The sequence below is a fragment of the Netta rufina genome (assembly GCF_964035555.1).
Source record: "Netta rufina genome assembly, chromosome: 6".
NCBI lineage: Eukaryota > Metazoa > Chordata > Aves > Anseriformes > Anatidae > Netta > Netta rufina.
Genome location: NC_140129.1, coordinates 14733128 through 14754882, shown reverse-complemented (window position 1 = coordinate 14754882; position 21755 = coordinate 14733128). Strand labels below are relative to the sequence as shown.

The window sequence follows — 21755 nt, the reverse complement described above, 5'->3', positions numbered from 1 at the left end:
AATGCTGCATAGCATTTCTTCAGAGCCACAACAGGCAATAATCTCCTGAAAAAGTTGGAGAGACTATGTCTATAACTTCATGCAAGGCAACATCAAATAGTTTGGTGTATGAAGTCCCTGCAAGGGGATTTTACTCGATATGAGTGCCACGTTCTGCGATGAGTAAGTAAGGGTCTGTAGCACACTTCAAAGGTTACAGCTCAGAAGAGACTCTACACAGCATCTGTAGTAAAACCTAGGCTCCAGCCCAAACTCCAGCTGGTACTTAGCCACTAGCATAGACTCAGTATGTGATGCAAACTGAACGAAGATTTTTCTGCCTGCAAATTAATTACCACGCGTTTCTACATCAAATGTTTCAGAAGCACAGCACTGCTGCCTAGTGACAAAATTTTCACACCTCACACACACAGAGCTTTGTGATGTAGGACCTGCCATGATTAAAAGACTTTGCACATTGATTACAGTAATTCAGAACTCTCAAAATAGGCTTTCTAACACACAATCATATCATTTCAACTTCAGCGTTTCTTAAGAAACACTGTATTTAAAGAACAACTCATTTACTTGGCCTGAGGAGACACTAACTTTAATGGTAGATAGATACAGTTTTGCTTAACTTGAAGGCAGACCTATCCTCTTTTTTTCCCCTTCTCTTTAAAATGATTTCTGCTACATGTATTTTCACTCTGAATAGTATTCCTTCCTACACAGAAGTTGTAACTTCATACATACTCTAGGATTGTCTCATTACAACATACTATTACAGAACTTCCAGAATGTTACCACAGACCTTCCAGAATAAATTGGTTGGCTCAATCTAAACCTCAAAAATATAGATTAAAAAAAAAAACAAGGACAAGTTCAAGGAATTATTTTAAAGAGCTTCTGGATAGATTTTGTCAGACTTTGTGGATTCCAATAAAGATACATCACTTTCTTGGTGAATGGAGCTCTGAGGGTAAAAAAAAATAAATAAATACAATGTACATTCATAGCCTCTTTATTAGGGGTTAGCCTAAGGAATCTCTCTTTAAAGGAAATACTATTCCCTAGAGAATATTTCTCTGAAAGAGAAGCTTAAGGGAGATCATTTAACCCTCTTCCTATCATTGCTCATTTTAGCTGCTGCCATATTGCATTGCAGTACAGTGGAACATTTCTCCACTAAGGAGCTTTTATTCTATGCTAACACTATTTGCCAGACTTACAGCAACACATGAAAACTGATAACCAGAAGAAAGTTACTTTGGAAATAAGAAAATAGCATTTCACGAGAACAGGTGTTGGCCAGTAAAATATCATCACAGCATTACTTCTCAAAATACCTATATGAATTTGAGCTGGAGAGACACGTCTAGAAGCAGGAAAGCAACAGTTCTTTGCCATATGTCTCTTGACTGTGGCTCCTTACTACTGTGCAAAACATCCTGCAGTACTGCAGATACCCAAAAGTTAGAATGAGCAGAAGTAGTAAAGCAACAAGAAAGCCCGAGTTCTCAAGAATTATAGCTCAGCTAAACAATTATGTGCACATAACTACAAATATGCATAAACCCAGAGAGAAAAAACAGTTCATGAAGTAACTGGGCACAAATTATTTTTAAAATTGCCTTTTTTTGAAGGCATAAATCTAGCATTCATTATCTTCAGGCCTAAATACTACAAGTTTATGAACCAGGTGTCGAATATTGCATTTCATTTTGTTTTGAGAAAACTCCACACAAAACTTCCCCTAAAATTAAGTAGTTGCTTAAACCAGAAACTTTTCCAATGCTGAAGTACTTTTTATCCTCAGCAGGGACTCTAGAAGCATGAATTAAGTGTGTTCACATGTAACTTTTTGCCTCTGCTTGTATTTCTGTATTAAACAAGGGAAAAAACACATTATTTTAATCAATTTAGCATAGGTTTCTCCCTATTCCACTCTCACATCTTACCTGAGAGCCAAGTTCCTTCTAAATACATGTAGTTTTACTTTCCACGTCGGTGAAACTATTGCCACTAAGCCTGTTAGTGGCAAAAAGCAGAAAGAGGACTAAAAAAAGGTGTTTGCTAGAACAGATGCACCACCAGGAAATGAATGTACTTTTCAGATTTTCAGAATATAATAACTTGAGCCATATAAGTAATGCTCTACATGGCCAAAGCTCATGATTTTTTCCCCAGTTATCCTTTTGATCCCTTTTTTGAAAAGTTCAGTTGGTTATTTTAATTCTTGAGGTTCTGAGGTCTCATAATGAAAGACAGTTTCAACAACAACAAAAAAATCCTTAACACTATATTTAGCGTATTAGAATTATTTCCTGCAGAGAGTAACTAATGGGTGGATTTTAAGAAATAAAGACATTTTTAGAAGCCGTGATAAACTGAGCTGTCCAGTTAGCTTCTGAAGGATGCAAGCTATACAGCCCATCTTGCAACTGCAGCAGGCCATCACTTTGTAAGTAATGTGCTATATATATTTACTCATTAGCTCATTTCTTCAATTCTTCTTGCAGATTTCTGCAAAAAGTTGACAAGCACATTCGCATCAAACACTAATCCATCTTTTTATTACACATCTGATCATCATTCAGTTCAGACAAATCTACAAAAAGACCACCTCATTTACGAGCCAGTGTTGTATCTAATTCCTCTAACTTTACAGTAGGAGCTCAGAATACATGTACACAGGGATTGATGACAGTAAAATACACTATGAAAGGTACTAAGTGTGTTTTTTACACTGTCACTTTTACAAGTAAGTGAACAAAAACTGTCAGGTCATCTTTTTCTTGCAATTCCCACCCAATCTTCCATGGTATCTTATCTTACTGTTCTAATGCTTTAAGTATGTTAAATAGAAAAACTCCTTCTTGGTTAAACATTACCTGTAGGTTCAGACATCATTCACTCAAGACCTATACAAAAGAATAACTTACCGCAGTACATAGAAAGACATCTACACAAGTTCTGAGTGTCTTGTTAAGTATCTTGCCACATTTCTTGCAAATCTAACAATTTAACATTAAATCATAACATGTAGTTAAACCAGCTGGTGGCACTCTTGTGCCATTATTTTGGAGTTAATTAATGACAGCTGAGAATCTCAAAAAACCTTTTTAAAAAGCCTATGTCTGTTCCCAAGAAAACTGTGGGAAATGCAGTAAGCAGTCTCTGATAGAAAACTATATGCTTTCAAAGGTTTCTTGAAAAGTTAATTACTATAGCTTTTGACTACAAGAGTACGTTGAATTCTTTAGTATATTCTAATTGTTTAAGCTGATGTCTTTTTTCAAAAGAGAACAAGAATTGATTATGTTTTTATTTATATATATATATATTTTAAACTTTGTCACAAAGGGGCCAAAGAGAGAAAAGAAGAACCAAAATTTTCCTTTGCGTCTCCCTTGAGATTATGTTTTCATGTATAACATATAAGAACGTAAAAAATAAAATGATGAACATCTGATTTGAAAGATTACATTTTCTGCCTTCCTTTGCAACAGACCGTCAAAAGCAATTACACTTCAAAAGTAATAAAAATTGTTACATGTATTAAGTGTATTTCAAGTAGGCTTCCACAATTAATAACTAGAAAACAGATAATTATCAACTTAAGACTGAGAAGCATAATTTTAACGATTTATATGTTTACCTTACTGCGCTGTTGGGATACCAATGGATTCAAATTGAAATCACATTAGTGACGTGAGTTTTCAGGCAAACGTATTCAACTACTGACAAACAGAAGCCATATATACACGTGATAGTAACTTACAGGAATCAGTTCAGCCTCCTCTTCTGTAAAATTAATGGGACGCTTGGACTGATTGATGAAATGTCCCATAAAAACAGAGTAAATATGCAGGAAAACACAAAGGAAAGGATGAAAAAGGGAAAGGAAAGAGGACAGAGAGGAAAGAAATGGTTTATTCTCAATCAGAAGGAAGAAAAAAGCATAATAATGACAATTAATGGAAGCAAAAGAAACAAAACAACATTTAAAAGTTGCAGTGTCCCTTATCCCAATTTTGTATGTATAAATGATCGATGACTTAAAGACAATAAGAGATTCAGGTTTTCTGCTCTATTGGAAGGGAAAGGAAATAGGATGTGATTATGTTCTCAACCACAATGAGAGCAGAACAGTCACTAACTTAAGTACTGAAGTAAAACATCTGTAGGCATACTCAGCAAAAAACAAACTCAGGTAGCATTCTCTTTGCACAGTCAATTGTTCACTAAGTCAACAACTGAGAGTTCAGTTCTCTAAATACTACCAAAAAAAAAAAAAAAACGAAACTGTCACTTCATACAAGTTCATATAATTTCCACATAAGTTCCTTCATACCAGTAAGTAACAAAAATACACTTTGGTGACATTTACTAAATATAACAAGAAAAAAGTGGATACAGATTAATCTTACTTTCAGCTGGACATACTATGCTAGAACTGAGCACTCTCATATTGCAAATTATTTTAAAATGAAATTCAGAGAAAGTATTTCTCTATTTCCCTAATCATTGATAAGAGAAGAAAGGAGAATAAAACAAATGCATGTCTCAGGACAAAATGTTCAGTCATGACACGGACATGCTTTTAAGTGTGAAGTATCAAAAACTGAACATTTTGAACATGCTGAAGTACCAAAAATTGAACTACTAAAAAGCAGTGCCTGAAGATTTCCCTTCAGCATGCCATCCAATGTTTGCTCCTTTTCCTCAAAGGTACTCAAGTATTTATTTTCAGGCATATTAATTTTGGTAACTGAGTTACACAGGTATTGACAGATGAAAAATGCAAAAGGTGTTATAGCTTATTCTTATCAAGACCTCAGAAAAGGAATACACCTATGCCACTTAGAAACTGAAGTGGCACCATTAGATAACAGCTGCCTGATACTTCCATATACAAGATGTATTTTCAGTTGCTTATAAAAAAAGTTTCTGAACTATAACCACTAGGAAATTTATAACAAATTTGTTATAGAATTATTACTAGTCATTTATTCAAAATAAAGGCAGTTTTAAGGCTTTAATACCTCTGTATGCCTGACCACCTAACAGTTTATTGACAGGGGCAGCCTCACGTACTGTCTCTTCTCTGCTGGTCCACTGGAAGTTAACCAAATTTGCCTGAGCAGGAGCTTTCAGAATTAAAACTGTAGTCCACAAAGCCTCATTGAAATCCAGACCACCACAACTAAAAACCTTAAGGCTGCATCTTCTCACACAGCACTGCCCAGCCTTTCAAATGGGCTGCAAACAACTATCCTTGAACAAAAGACTGGTCAAGTTCAAGAATGCTTGGGCCCATGGGAGGAGAACACAGCAGCTTTCTTACAACTGCAATGCCTGGCTACTGCACAGCATATTGGAGCCAGACACTGGAAGTGAGAATCCAGAGCTATTACTCTGTGCTCCCAAGAGACCAACCCTCCTGGAACTTGTGCAACTCTGTTTCACTGCAAGCAATTGGAATTTCCTAACTCCAAGCGTTCAGTTCTGCAACTTAAGAAAAACACCACACAACTATCAGGACTCACAAAATCCAATTTACAGCAAGTATTCATTAACTGCTATGGACCCTTATAACTTCATTCCAGTTTTGGCTGTTACAGTCCAAGCCTACTGAAACTTGATGCAGTTTAAGAAACAGGTCTGTGGACATTCCAAATTAAGAAACTGCTGCACCATGTGCATGAGATGCACTATTTGTTAGTCCACATGCCTCCCAGGTCAAGAGAAAGAGTAGACAGGTTGTGATAGTTCTACGTTGAACACAAGTTGCTTGGGACACAGAAATTTAAGGCAAAACTGCCACAGGAAAGAGTCAATCCTAATCCCAAGCCACGTGTTCACAGATACCTCTTGCATGGACAACAGGGAGGATTATTTTGCAGGAAGACCAGAAAATTATTGGAATCACTAGGCAGCTGCACAAACACTAGAGCCAGCACAAGGTGGGGCAAGACTGCTCAAATCAGCAGAAAAGACCTAAATTAGCATAAAACCAAACACAAAAATCACAAATAAAATTTGTCTGCAGGGGTGAAGTTTCAAGCAGTGGAGTTTTCCCAAAAGAAAACGCATAGCAGGAAAAAAGTAAAGCTGACTATTATTTCATGGAAAATAGTTGTCTGACCTGTCCAAAAAGAGATGCGTTAGTTAAGTTGGAAGACTAAAAGGAAAAAGAACAAAAAACAACAACAGGCTTGTAGATATCAAATCAAGAACTCCATCACTAGAAGAGAATGGGTATGCACAACTGTGGAGTTAAAGTCACAGATCCACCTTTTCAATTAGGAGTAGATAGGACATATGGAAAAAAAATTAAACCTTTATTCTTTAACAACAACAAAAAAAAACACACTGATACTGCTGGTCTAAAATCTACAACTTTTAAGAACATGAGGTTAAGCAAAATATCCAAAATAAGCAAATGTAGCCAAGGTTAAGAGTAAGTTTTGTTAACTATAACTGAAGATTTGTCTTTCTATTGACAGGCAACCGTTATTATGCTATTACAGCCTAACTGCTAACCAGGATGCGCAAAACTGACACAACCAGAAGGCCAGTTCTCAGTTGTTTGATCATAACATGAAGTCTTATTTTGTGGATTCAAATTCCTTTACAAACCTGTCAAACCCTAGCTTTCATCTTACATTACTTCAATTGCATATACTGTTATAAACTGCATAAATTCATTTCTCCTCTTAGATGTTGATGTCCCTTAATGGGCTGATTTGTTCTCAATTTTTGTCATCTGTTCCAAATTTCCTAAGGACGTCCTATCTCTTCTCTCGTCTCATTATATGTTTCAAAAAAAAAGTGAAAGAATTTATCTGTGTTTCAAGTAGACTGGTATATTTACAAGGAAATTCAGTTTTAAAAGCTCCACTAATTAATTGCAACTTGTACAGTGATACCTTCACTTTGAACTGCAACTGAAGTGAACAACTCCCCCCAGTACTTTGATAAAATTTGGTGAAATCATAATGCAAGCACTCTCATTTTCTTTGCAGATTCCATAAGTATATGAAAAAAATAGGTGCTAGTTTTGCAGATGTGGAGATAAGCATATTAACAATCATTGTGTTCTAGCATAACATAGGAAGAAAACTGTTTTACTGGCATGCATAAACTTCACAATTAATAGCTAAGCGTATTTAATTACCAGAACACAAAATATTGCTTACATTTCATAAACTCGTAAGTTTATCTCAGACGATATTTTGAAAGCCTCGAAAGAACTGGCAGATGAAGAGATGCTTTACATGTACTTCAACATTTGAAAACTGGACTGCTCACACTTCTTACGCCAAAAAAAATGGAAGCCAAAGTAACGCTTCAATGATAGATACACAATTTTCCTTTACCATTGACTTCTTAAAAAACACTTGGTGATTAATAACTATAAAAAAAAAAAAAAAGAAGAGAAAGAGATGGTCTAATTGATGTTTCAAATCAAGTCTTTCCATTGACTATTTTCAGCTCAGAAAAAGGCTAACTGTAAACACTCCAGAACACACTTTTTGTGTACAGAACTAACAACATAATAGAACTGGCAGATTTTTTTTTGTCTTTAAAAAAGAAAGAGACAAAACAACAAAACCAAACAAAATGCCAAAACAAACATCTACCCTTCCTTGTTTGTTGTGTATCAGTGACTATTCTCAGAGAGGCAAGCATCTTTCGTGTCTGCTAACCACACAAAACATGGAACATAAGGACGACCACTCAAACCTCAGGCTCCCAAATAGAGGAGCCAATAATGCCCTATTACTCCAAGAACTAAAACAGACCACAACTGTTCTTTAAATCAGCTACAAATTATACGTGAGGTTCAGCAATTCAACTCTATTTTAAGACACTGTTGCCTACCAAAGACTGTGTTGCCGACTTCCTTCTCTGCATACAAGAACAGTTATAATTGCATTTTCATGCACTGTAACATTTAGTAATCACACACAAAAGATGACCTACGATACTCTGCTATGGTTAGGAAAAGCTTCTGTACTCCTTCATGCAACAATCATTATCTTAGTGGCAACTAATATAAACTATATAAGGATAAAAGCAAAATTGTTGTGGAACTAATTTATTTTTTTTTCCTTGCACCCATTTTTAATTTCCCACTTTGTCCTACAGGAGCTTCTGGTCAATGCAGATCTATCTACGTATGCTCAGCTTGCATCACAACCATTACTAACTGTCAGGCCCCCAAAGCTCCCTTCATTTCCCAAAAGAAACATTACAGTTTACTCTACAGTTCCTTCTTTGCCAAGTGAAGCAAAAAATCCGTAGTTTTAATGAACTAGTAATCCCCCATCATAATTTTCAGTTCTCATACATAATGTATAAAGCTATAAAGCTACAATGAATTTAAGTAAAAAAAAAGAAAAGTATTTTTAAGATTACTACCCACTAAATTATGTATTATCTTTGCAAGTCAAGATCTCTCAGCTGCGTAAACTGGGTTACATACAAAAAGAACTCCATCGTGTTGGGAGGGGAGTGGGGGGACAGCGTACTGTGCCAGACCAGATGGCAGACTTCAAACTTATCTTCAACCTCTTCACTGAGCATATGCAGGACAGTAACAATGACTGTCCATGAATAGGCCCTTTCACCATCAGGCATAACTAGCTACACAAGCATGATCAGCACAGTTCTCTATTCTCTCCCTGCTACTTTCTCCTCCTTTTGCTCTAGCACAACTTGCTGAACACAAACAATTTCTGGATGGCAGAAACAAGGAAACAGTCTGGGTGGGTAAAGGGGACGAGTTAGTCATATGGTCATCACTTCCCTTCCTTTACTCACACTATTACAGCACTCGTTCAGCTGTCCATTCAAGTAATATCTGACAAGAAGAAGCTAAGATTTAAAGTGTATGCCTCTTGTTACACAATTAAACATAGAATGCATTAAGAAAGGGAGAAAATTAAATCATTAAGACAAATAATGATTTTAGGCAAGTCAGAGAATTCCAGCCAACTTTCCTGAAAACAGCACAGAGACAAATTCAAGAAGGATTGTCCTGGCAAACAGCACCACTAAGAGTAACTATCTGTCATGATACTCAAGCATCTTGCCCACCAGTAAGTTTCTACAGTGCAGACTTGCGAGGAGATACTCACTGAAATGCCTGCCCAGTTGCTCAGGCAAGACAATTTGAATAATACATTACTACTAGAGAGTGTAAGAGAGTGTATTCCCACTGTCCCTTTCAGTCTCCAGCTCTTGGCTACATATTTCCCGGCGGTACATCAGCACACAGCAGAACCCCCTGAGCCCATACAATTCACCCAACTAACACAGAATGAGCCCCAGAATAAAACTAGGAAATTCTGGTCTAAGTACCAGTAAGCACCAAAGGTGGGGCGAAGGAGATGAAATCATGTAGGACTGTGGGTGGGGAAGGGAGACAGGAAAGGGAAGGCATACCCTTCCATTCTGGGGAGGGGCTATGAATTGCAGCCTCTTTCCATTAAGTCTGTCTCTAGTATTAGTCAAAGCATACCAGGCTACACATACCTTCAGTGTGCCAACTGCACGGCTGTTCTTTTACAGCATTTCCCTACATTTCCAGGTAAGGGGGCTCAAACACACGGCAGAATTACTTTCTAAGGTACAATACTGAAGTTATTAACTGCTAAACTTAATTTCCCTTTTCAGGCAAGCATTTCCTCCTATTGGAACAGCCTTCCATCTTACTTTATGTCATTTTCTTCCTCTAGTGATTCCAATAAAACTAAGTTGCAGAAGAAAAGATGACTTCTTTAAGTCCCTATAATGCCTGGAGAGGACAGAGGATCACTCAAAAGGGCAGAGCTGCCAAATCACTGACCTCTTTGATAACAGCCATAGCAGAAAAGAAAAAAAATTAAAGGTCAGCTCAAGTACAGACAGCCACCAGGAAGACAGGCAAAAAGAAAAGGGCTAACTTAAAACACTACATGGGAAAAACAAATTCAAAACACATCTGTTGAGGCCATGAAGTAATAGCCTCTCCCAGTTTCTAAATTTAAAAAGAAGTCTTTGCTGTTTTTTTCCCCCCACTACATTGGCAGTAGGTCTTCTCCAAATACTGCTCTCTCAGGCAGAGTGATGTCCTCCACTAGAAACAGAACCACAGAGACAACTGCCTGGGTGGGAGGGCAGAATTCAGCCCTACCAGGGAAAGGTGTTTTGGTTCACAACCCAGACATGAAGGTGAATAGAACCCTTCACAACAGCTTTTCATGCACTAAATGAAATAGGAAACGTCTCCTTTTTTGAGCCCAGCGATTCTACCAAGGAATCCTTGGATTTCTGCCCATTTTTAAGATGAATTTGATTGAGCAACCTCCACCACCATCTCTGTCAAAACTCCAGACCAATTTGATTTTGCCCTTTTACCAGTATTGAGAAAAAAAAAAACAAACAACTCACAGTAAGAAGTCCCATCAAGTAACAGATTTAATATTGAGTAGTTAAACATCATTCCTGTAAACCTGGGTAGAATTTCTCAGAGATGAACACTTTCCCCAGGCTACTGAAAATAAAGAGACCAGACAGTAAAACAAAGCAGCACTATTAATGACTGCAAAGGTTTCTGCTCTCAAGAAAAAAAAAAAAAAAGGGCAGAATTTGGCTCTCAAGTTACCAACACTTTTTGATTACCTCCTTTAAAGGAGTCACTCTTATCAATTTATCTGGGCAGGGAAACAATAGCCACATTCTTATGAGAAGCAATCACTGGGTTTACAAAGCCAGCTCTCAAATGTCTGTGAGAAACACTTTGGGGGGCAGTTCTTAACCTCACAGTCAATGGTTAATTGCTCAGAAAGCAACTGTAACTCTTGCAGCAACGTGGATTAGCCTCTTGTGAAGACAAAGCAACTTCTTGACTTCTTCCTGTTGGCTCAACACCACCAAGACACTTAGGTGAAGCTGGTGGTTTGTTGATTACCCATGCCATGCAAAGAACTGAAAAATGTGAGACTACAGGGATAATCTTACTGATGCCTCAGCATATCACTCCTGAAGTAAGAGACTGAGATCTGGAGTGATACCTGCAAAATCAACTGCCACATCTTACGTTTTTAAGAAGTGAGTAAGTTTCAAATTTTCCTTATGCCATGCAAATTGCAGAAGAGAGTAATTCAAGTAAAAAATAATTTCTTCCTGAGGAGAGATAAAAATGCATTACTGTAGAATATTAAGCATTAAAAAAGACATCCACATGACTAATAGTCACGGATCAAGAAGAAAAGTAAGTTTTATCACAGAAAGCGACTGAAAAATGAACAGCAATATAAAACCTATAACAGTCATGGATTGGGCTCCAGCTCTTATACTTACAGCAATAATGCAAAGGTTTGCATTTTAACTTTCTAAAGAGAAAAGGACACATTTCTATCTACTGTTGTTTTGCTTCACTCAATACAAATCTCCAATTTAAAAAAAAAAAATTGATCACCAGCTTTTAAGAAAAAAATACCTAGGCTGTAAGTGTAAATCACTTATTTCTCACTATTTCAAATAAAGATTTGAATTTTAAAACGTGACCTTGATGTGTTGATCATTAAACTGACATTCACTCTTTAGATCAGATGAACTTTTGCTACAGATGGGTAGAGGCACACTTTCAGCACAGCTCACTCAAACTAGTGTTAATTATTGACTAGAATATTATTGACTAGAATAAACTCAGCTTGTTCCAGTTTTCTCTTTGGTGGAGAGAAAACTGAAAGAGAACATTCACATTAGTACAGCTGACTTCTGAATAACAGGTCAGGTTTCTGTTTCAGAGTATTCCTCCTAGATAGCTTCTAGTTTACTTCCTGTGTAAGTTCTTAAATTCTGTGGTACATTTTTCTTATTTCCTCACACAACTCACCAGCACTTTCAGTGTTCCTCAAACTCTTTTTTTTTTTTTTTTTTTTTTAAACACTGAAAAATTTGCTCTCATTATTAACCAATACAGGGGCACCAAAATCTCAGGCGAACACCTGCTATTCCTGTATCACAGAGCAATTTTTTCTGCATTGGGCATTGCTTTGAAGTGTTCTCTCAGCCATATATTAAATAAGAGTATTAAGAAGTGACACACTGCTGGTATAGTTTCAGATACTGGAAGCGCCTATCTGGAACATACGCAGTAAGTTAAGTGTACTGTAACAGGCACATAGACTTCTTGTTCAACTTATTATTCCTTTTTTCCAAACTGTAAACTGCTCATATTTAAATTAAAAACAGTACGTAAGATTTACTCAGAAGAAAAACATTAAATATTGAACATTAAAATCCCTGAGTAGCTTTGGAAGAGGAAGAGAGATTGGAAGTCTTAACCTCCACTCTCCCCCCCCAAATTCTTTAATAAGATTCCTTGCAGACAGATAAAACAAAGAAGTAGCCAGACTACATGTAGCCCATACAAAAAGCAATCCTGATCTCTAATCAACCCCATTGTAACTGAACATGTTTAGCACGGAGTATCACCATAAGAGGAAATAAAAGGAAAACTACTGAAGAAAACAAAAAATGATTGAATTAATGACACTACCTCAGTGATTGGTTGCCCTTGTGATGTCAAGTCCAATTCCTGAGGCCTTGTCACCTTATCGATATCCAAGGAGTCCATGCTGGAAGCTGCAGAAGTTATGCTGGAACGGGAGGAGTTACTGATTGAGCGCACCTCAGCATCACTCACTGTGCCAGCAGATGCTGTCCTCCTGTGCTGAGCAGTAACTACTGGTTTGGTGTCTTCTTCAACTGACTGCTGGGCTGCCTCATCCATGCTCAAAGAGGCTTTCTCTAACTGTGCAGTGATGTCATCCAAAGAAACGTTGGCATGTGACGGTTTAGTCACCTTACCAGATGAAGAGGATAATCCTTTCATACTGCTGTGCTTAGTAGAGGGTCGGCTAGCAGGTGGTTTCTGAGCTTTGGGTTCTGTGGCAAGGCGTTTCACTGCAGTATTATTTGCTGAATGAGACCCAATGCTGCTGAGCTCCTGCTCTATGGAACAGAGATCAGCCATGAGGGCATCTAGATCCACAGTCTCCCCCTGATTCAGGGCTTCTGCAATTGAGAAGAGTTTTTAGTATGCACAGGTTTGTTACACGTGTGTTTGGAGTAAGAGGGCAGAGGAAACTATTTTCATTCCCCATCTATACTGCAAAATCTCTCCTCACTGCTAAACACAAATTTATTTGCACTAACACTCTTGAGTGGTCTAAGAGCAATTAAATGACTGTTTAGGTTAAATACATTTACTGATAAGCGAAACCTGTGAATTATTAGATTACATCTGAAAGGCCCAAACTGCTGTCACACAAACAGAATCTAAAAATGTACTTGTATATACCATGCTCTAGCTTTTTTAAATGTGTACTTTGCTAAGCACATCTGACATTGCTTTAAAAAAAAAAAAACCTGCAAAATACTATATGAATAATCAAACTTTTAAATTAAAGCTTCCCATGTTACAACCACAGGAAGTTATTTTAAGACAAGGAAAAATGCGCTTTTAGTTTAATGTGAAAACATTCTGTAGCTATATTCCTGCATTCTGTCCCATGAAGCAAGACGCTCTTTCTTTCTGTTTAACATATACGTGTTAATTCTTTCATGAGACCAGATCCCAGAACAAGTATTTCTTTAGAAATGCTAGACTACAGTTCCTAGATATTAGGTGCTGTAAAAGTTAGAGTTTGGGGATATTTCAAATTCTATGCCACAAGAAAGCAAGGCCTTTAAAGCAAGCATTTTCATTTCAGCTACAAGTGTATTTGAATGCTCTATTAAACTATTTTATGATGACCTTATTTATGGCTGAAATAGTTATTTCCCTAAAATATTATTTGAAAGAGTTAAATAGTTCAACAAACCATTTAGATTGTACATGGAGAAACGATATGAGAAGTTGGCAAGATTAGTTTCCTGATGGAGAGGTGATCTCTTCACTGGTGCCACAGGTTTGTCTGTATCCAAACTCTGAAAAGGACAAGAAAAAGAGCAGAATTAACTTTGACAACGAACCAGACATAGAAATGTTCAAAATTAAATTGATTTTCTTTAAGATCACATTTTCAAAATCTTCTGACACATCAAAAACTGTTTTGTTTTGTTTTTTTTCAGGCTTTAGATTGAAACTGTCACTGTATCACAGAGGTTTAGTTAGTCAATGAAAAGATACTCAACAAGTTCTGTTGTTATAGAATTACATGAAAACATAATCCAAATGCATTTTTCAGTGTTTACATACCAGCTCGTTTTGAAACACAGCTGACTCACCTATAACAACAACCCTGCAGAGAATTCAACACGGATCTAAACAAGTTCAAACTCTGGCACCCTAAGAAACTTGGCATATAAGCATGCCCATGGTATAAGCACAAAAAAGCCATTTGTGGAGGATTCTGTTTTATTAAAAGGGATTTTAGTATCTTTATATTAAGATATATATCTTTAATATATTTTTAAATCTTATTATTATTTTATTATTATTATTAAATTCAGACATTTCTCTCAGTAAGTCTTTCCTGTGAAAAATGATGAACTGTGAAGGCAACTTCAAGCTAAACGTATGACACTTTTTTTTGAAAAACTACTACGGGGGAAAAAAAAGACAAGACCTCTTTCCACCTGATATATCTAATTGTTATATTATTAAGGCTGATACGAACACAGAACTTTACAATAAACACCAGCATTTTTGTATATAACAAACAGTAGGGCAACATGATCCAGCTGGTGACCAAAGAAGTACATAATGCCCCAGAAGTGAGAAGTGTTACATGGGGAATTATCTCCTACAGTTGCTTGACAGAGCAGCAGTGTGTGAATTAAAGCAAAATTTATATTAATAAAGCTTTCCTGACAACATGTTTGTCTGAAAGAAAAAAGCATCTTCTAGCTCCAAAAGAATTAAGTTTCTCACCTATGTTTTTTATTTCCATTTTCCACATCTTTACTCACGCCTTTGTTAAAATAAAATGCACTAATCTTTTTGTTGTTGTTTGAGCATTTATCTTTGCTGAACCCCTTTCCTTCTCACCTCAGGTTGGCTTGAACTTCAAAAAATAATTTTATCAGGAAGTTAATCATCACTTAATGAGCAGAAGCCAGTAGTGCAGCACTGTTTTCCATCATGTGGAAAAAACACCTGTGGTACCTCTGATGGAGCTTACATATGGCCCCACACAGAATGGTTGAAATATATCAATTAGAACCCTAGAGGCAGCAATGAAACTTGAGATAAAGGAAGCAAGTTAGGGCTCATTCCTTCCAACTAAACCCACAGACTGACTCAAAACATCTCCTGAAAAGCAAATAAATTCGGGTTAAAAGCATTCTTAAATTCAGTAAAACATTTTAGATAATTATGTTAGAGCACGTCCTTGGAAATAATTGGGATATGCCCTTACTAATTATGAGAGCACATTCTCCATCATGCATTATGATATTAAAATACCAGTTCAGACCACTGCTGAAAACTGAAACAGCGCTAAAAGATTAGTTCTGAAAAATGAGAAGCAAGGTAAGACTTCATTTATCCTGCACCATATAGCAGGATAATCTTACATCAACTGCTAACGCACTCTGTGACAGACACTGCTCACATGTGCTGCAAATTTTGTGGTTGTTTTATACTGCTTTTATTAAGCAAAGGGCTAAAACAGGAAAAGTGAATTGAAATGATCTTAAGACATCTCAACGATTGCCCATCTTTTGAAAAACATTGCCATCTGGAAAGGAATCTGGGTCTTACTTTCAATCCCTCCTAACACACACTTAGGAAATGTAAAAAGGAAGTTAAAGTTCAAGGAACTTGGGGACAAAAAGCTTTTTCACCCATTGCTCTCACAGTGCAGCTGATAAATAGCAACAAATGATGAAACTATACCAGAATGTACTTTGGAGCTCATGAGCTGGAATTGTGCCCCTTTACTGGGACTTCAGCTGCATCAAGACACAACCATTTTCCAAACAAACTAACTGAGACTGTATTCATTTGTTTATACAAAACCATATGAGGTCATTAAAAGTTTGGGGGGAAATGTCACTTCTAAGTAGTAGCAAAAGGCAGAATTGCAACCGTAGGGCTATGTTGCAAACTATGTTGCATGGTGATACCGATGTGCGAAACAAATGCGTGTCCTTCCCTTAATTACCTGTTAGTATGTTTTAAGCATTTTAAATGGATCAGCACACAAACCTAGAAAAACTACATTAATAGTAAAGCTGAAAGTCCAAAGTAAAGCACACTTATATTTCTAGGCTGCTCATAGCTGCTAAAACGGAGCAAAGAACTAAAAGTCTAAAACCAATTACCCATTGTGCTTATCTGTGATGATCCTCGTTTGAGATAATTTACAGAGCCCATGCCTTCAAAAGGGCTCTCATTTACCGTTAAAAATCCTTTGCAGGAAATTAAAGACAAAAAGAAATATGATATACAGATTTCTTTCACACCATCTTCCATTCATCTGAAGAGGAAGATTCTTTACTGACCTGTACACACTGGTTCAGAAAAAAATAAATACGTTCCCCTGTTTTAAAAGTGTTACCTGCATACAGAACTTGCAGGCAGAGCCTTTACACAGATGATAGCAGACATGAGTATGAATGTGAAGCACTGCTGTATGATTTTCCTTCAGCCTCTGCAAAACACGATTCCTCCTTTTTCCCCACACTTAGAGCAAACAAGTGATCAAAAAAGCCCCTTCTGTGGCTTATTGAAACTAAGGGTATCACACCTTTGCTTAAGTCTAAGTGACAAAGAAAATGATGAAATACACTATTCAGGAGGACAGCTCACGTGACTGAAAAAAGAAAAAAAGCATAGCAGTTGGTCACAGAAATAGATAATCACCTTAGGAGTATGGCATCTAATTCTAAATGCAAGGTGTTTTTTGTGTTTTTTTTTTTTTTTTTTTTTTCCCCCTCTCCTAAAAGCCCTAGAAAGAACAAAATGCAAAGAGAAGGTGCATCAGCTGCCTATCTGATGCCAGAAGAGTACTGTGGGTGTATCACATTATCTTTGCGTATCAGTGACACCATTCACACTTTTTCTTATTGCTGTTCAGGTACAACAAATAAATTCAATGCTGCTGTAGCTGGACAATGTCTAACTACGCATTTGGAGATAAAGCCCAGCTTTAGTCAGCTAAAGTCAGTGTTTCTCTACATACATGTACATGACAAATGACTGATTCCATAGCTTTCAGAAGGGATCACACCCTTTGGGAAATGTTGAACTACCAGATTGTGAAAAATTAATTTAAGAACGTTGAGATAGGGAAAATAACCTAATTTAGGAATCTTTACAGAGTACTAAGTTGGTCACATGCTGCAGCGTGTCTTGCTGCAAGTGGCAGTGCCAAATAACTGAGGAAGAAAGGCATCTTTTGCCCTTGCACAATAAAACTGGGGATGCAGGCTTAGCCCTAACAAAATGCCATAGCTGAAAAAGCCTTAATTCCTATTCATCTGAAATGTTCGATAGGATCCTTGTCAAAGCTAAAGTAATTAGTATCCAATGAAAAACATGTAATACTTCTAAAGAATTAATTATGTGAGATGACTGAAACCTTCCTAACCTGTGTGAGTTTGTCTAGTTCTCCCAGCCAGGCCCCAAACATCTTGTCCAGATCCTGATCTTCCTTATCACTATCTTCTTCCGCACCATGGTCAAGCTCTTCATCTGATAATTGCTCCATCTGGAAAAAAACAAAAACATTGATTTTTCAGGAGTCTAGTAGTTTACACCAGTTTTCTTTCCATAAGCTTCATAAAAATTGCACATTCAATAAGTTTATTACAATGCTTACACCTAAAGACTAAGTATGAAAGCTGCAATGGCTAATTGCAAAGCCAGGCTTACAGCCCAGTTTTGTCCGAATCATGCAGGAAAAGATGAAGAACAAAGTCCACAATACTTAATACACCATCAGAAGTTACTTCATGCTAGCCTTGAATATGCACTCATTGCCAGCTATTGTTGGCAAAGTTAACTGACTTGACGTTAAAAAATCCATCTCTGTACAAGGAATTCAGCTGACCACAGTTGAGCAACACCATTCAACGCACAGGAAGTGCAGTCTCACTACATTACAAATAGCTGACTCCACACATCTGTAAACAGAAATGCTTAAACAAGCCACAGAGAATGCCAGCAATGAGGCAGTTTAAATTCTGGACGCTCTCCAGATCATTTCAGTGATACTGCACAGTTTTTACCTGACAAAGAAATCCCTCCCTGCACACAAAGGAACACCATTACATCTAGGTGACCCTCCTTCAGTTGAGAGTCTGAGTGACCAAGATAAAGACATAACATTCTCCAAATGTTACCTGTTATGAATTCAAAAGAAGTTAACTTTTTTTTTAAACAAGTCTCACTTCCCCAAACATGTCCTCCAAGCCCCTTCTATAGCACTAAGACTCAACATGCCTTCTTGGGTATACCCATGCTGTAAAACCCAGGATTTGTTCAGAAGGAAAATTTACAGAGATTTAAACATATCTTGGGGAAAATGACGTAGGTAGCAATTTGGGAGTGACTGGGCACTACAAAAGAGTAAGTGCTAATGCTACAGAACATCATCAAGAGCTACACAAACAAATCATGGTGTGCAGTAGAGCTTGATTTGGTCAACCCATGGATTACATAGCAATTTACTACACAGCTTTCAAAAGCATTTGTTTACGTTTTTTAGATTTGAAAATAAACTTCGTAAACATTACTCTTCAGGAAGAAGAACCTTGGTCTGAAAAACTTCACAGTGCTGCAGAGTTGATCTGATGAGAGAGATTACTAAAAGTGATAAAGGTGGTCTCAGAGAAAAACTGTTCAATCAGTTTTAGGCTATTTATGATGATAGATCGTGCAAAGAAAAAGACCTCTATGATCTAAAACAGCCTTTATTTCTATTCTTACATTGCTTACATTTCACTTTACATTGATAAAATAACCAGGAAACAGGAGATTTCAGAAGTGATCTACCATTCTGAGGTCAGCAGAAGCCAATAACTCCCACAGATGCAAGATACTGCCATCCAGTTGCTCTAGGCAAAGCAGCCTCTGCCTCCTACTGAGGCATTGCTTTTGTGTGAGAACAGAATGCAGCTGCTTATCTTAAAGGGGCAATAATATTAAAGCTGACATGGCATACTGCAGCATAGATGCAAAACAGATTAAATTCACCTTCTAAATCTCATTTCGTCCGACACCTGCTCTGAGACCTTTAAGTACTTCTGAGACTCCAGGGAACACAAGAAAGCTCCTCTAAACATCTACAAGCAGCACTGAAATCTCCCCCCAAAAAAACAACAATATGCTCATGTAATAGAGCAGCAGCTTTTCACCAAGACTACACCAGATTTTATGTTTCTTAAGGCAGGCATACCTACTATTTCTCCCCCATTCCCCAAAATTCCCCATCTTTTCCGTGATGTCACCCCAAAAACAAAAAAGTAGAGACAGCAGGGCAACAGCAACTCATGTTCTACCTAACCTTCCACAAATCAAACAAAAGCTAGATTCCATTTTCATGCTCCTTCAAAAGCTTTGCCTTATTAGTTCTTAGGTTTTTATGTGGACCAGAAACATCATAAATTCAAGCCAAAACACATTATACCTAAGGCGACATGGCAAACAAACTACAGTAACTGTTCTCATTTGAGTACATAGCATTTCTCACTGTCTAGATATGCCTGATGTTTAGAGCTTTCATTTGAAGGCTAAGGGAAGTTATTAAACGTGTGCCTTAGGAAACATGACTATAAACGGGTGAATCAAACGGAAACTGTGATATAAAACAGAGCGAGCTCTATTTACAGAGATTCTACGTGGCTAACCTTTCCCTCTTTCAGCTGTTTTCACCCCTGACTTTACAGTTCGATTAGACTATTTCTGCAGCGCATTCATTCTACGGCACTGTTCATAACTAATCTGTTCAGTAAGAGAGAAGTTCCTTATTACTAAATTTTTCTGAAGATCTGAGCTGTGGAAAGAAACCAGCATTCTCAATTTCCCATAAATTGTTGCTTTAGCTTTTTTAACTTGGCAGCAGAGACACTGCTTCAGTTCCAGTTACTCTGAAGACAGAATTAGCAGCCTAAAGAAAACTTTTACAAGTAAAGTACTGTGTCAGCAAGCCTGGCACTAAACCCAGTAGTATTTGCCAGCTCCTTGTAGTCCCCACCCAAGCTTTCTAACGTCAGCTGCATTTCCTATAAGCCTGTCAATGTTTGCTTGCAGAAGGCACACAGAGGATAGTGTCTCACTTAAGAAACAGCTAATATTAACTTGCTAGCTCTGTAAAATGGATCTCTTAGCACAAGCCCTGCTACTGGACTGAAATCAATGAAATAAGGCAGTAACAAAATGTTCAACTAACAGTTTATGAACTTCCCATCAACAGAAATCAAAATAGTAACAACTCAAAAAGAGTGCATGTTACCATTCAAAAGTGACTTTTTTTTCCTTTTTACAGAAGTTTTCTCACTGCAGTTCAACACAGCATACACCATACTTCAGCAAATTAGGACCTAACTGGCAGCTATCACACCTTTCTAAGGCTATAACACTTCTATTCATAACAAGAAAGGAAAATGACAGAAGCTTAAAAGTTTTTCTTTCTGTTTTTTAAAGGTATCATTTAGAATGAAACTCAATCTAACAAATGAAAAAAGTAAGCCACTTACATATCTAAAGCATTTGCAGGTTAGCAGAATTAAAGCAGCTCATGCTTTTGTTTAGTTCATACCAGGTGAAGTGACAAAGTAACAAATTCAAGCCATCTTTCAGCACTTCACGTCCATTCAAGTGTATCTCAAAACAGTATTTAATGAAAATGAGCAGCTTTCAGATTTTATTGAGCCTTCTACAATTGAGAATAATATTTTTAAATGTGCCCACTTAAATTCCCAGCTAAAGATGCTCATCTGTTCTTGACTAGTCCAGGGCAGCTCATCAGTAAGACAAGCTGAACGGACTCAGCAGGACAAAGCAAGCAAGTCAGAGAAAACAATAAAGACTCACTGCCAATTTATCATATGTACAGCAAGGCTGTGACCTGTCCTCCCATGTAATACACACCAAGTTAAATGTCTTCCAGGAGCGTGACCACAATCCTAGTTGCATCCCATGTATGGCATAACAAGGCTCTCTACTGAGGTTTTGTTGCTCAAAGCTGCTGGCCATTCCTTCCCCTGAACATCGTCAGTAACTAAATCTTATATTCAAACACCTGCATAACTACAGACACTGGAAGTTTTAAAAAACCTCAATCAATTTAACTCTGGCACTTGATGTCAGTGACAATCCAACTCAATTCTACTTTTAAAGTGATATAGCACTGACAACTTACCAGATAAGACTGTTTAAAGATCTGAATATTGCTCCTCAGTGAATGCCTGCCAAGCAATGATTAAAGAATCTAAAGGTTTATGCTAATTCTTATCTTAACCATTTTCCTATTTGTATCTTAGCAAGATTAATCTCAGCAAGTTACAGTAAATATGATTCTTAATTTTTTATTTCTTTTCAGTGTTAATGCTCTGGCCACCTTTTTTGCTTTTCTCCCAAAACAAAGAAGATAGGGCTGGCATGAATAACTGATACACTAATAAGATGATGGATGTTAAGCTGTAAAAACTGGCCAGACCAGATGACCTTGGAGGGCTTTTCCAACCTAAATGATTCTATGATTGTGTTTTAGGTGCCCTCTACATTAACATTTTTCATAGCAGCATTTTGCCTCTCATTTTTC

General features: G+C 37.2%; 1 protein-coding gene across 1 annotated transcript in view; it reads right to left on the bottom strand.

The window, feature by feature from the left end:
* The window catches only part of RAPH1 (Ras association (RalGDS/AF-6) and pleckstrin homology domains 1), an 86352-nt gene that overhangs the window by 37341 nt on the left and 27256 nt on the right, over nt 1-21755 (bottom strand). The window contains 3 exon segments of the mRNA XM_084288742.1: nt 12539-13056; nt 13866-13971; nt 17580-17699. Coding sequence (XP_084144868.1) covers nt 12539-13056; nt 13866-13971; nt 17580-17699 — 744 coding nt within the window.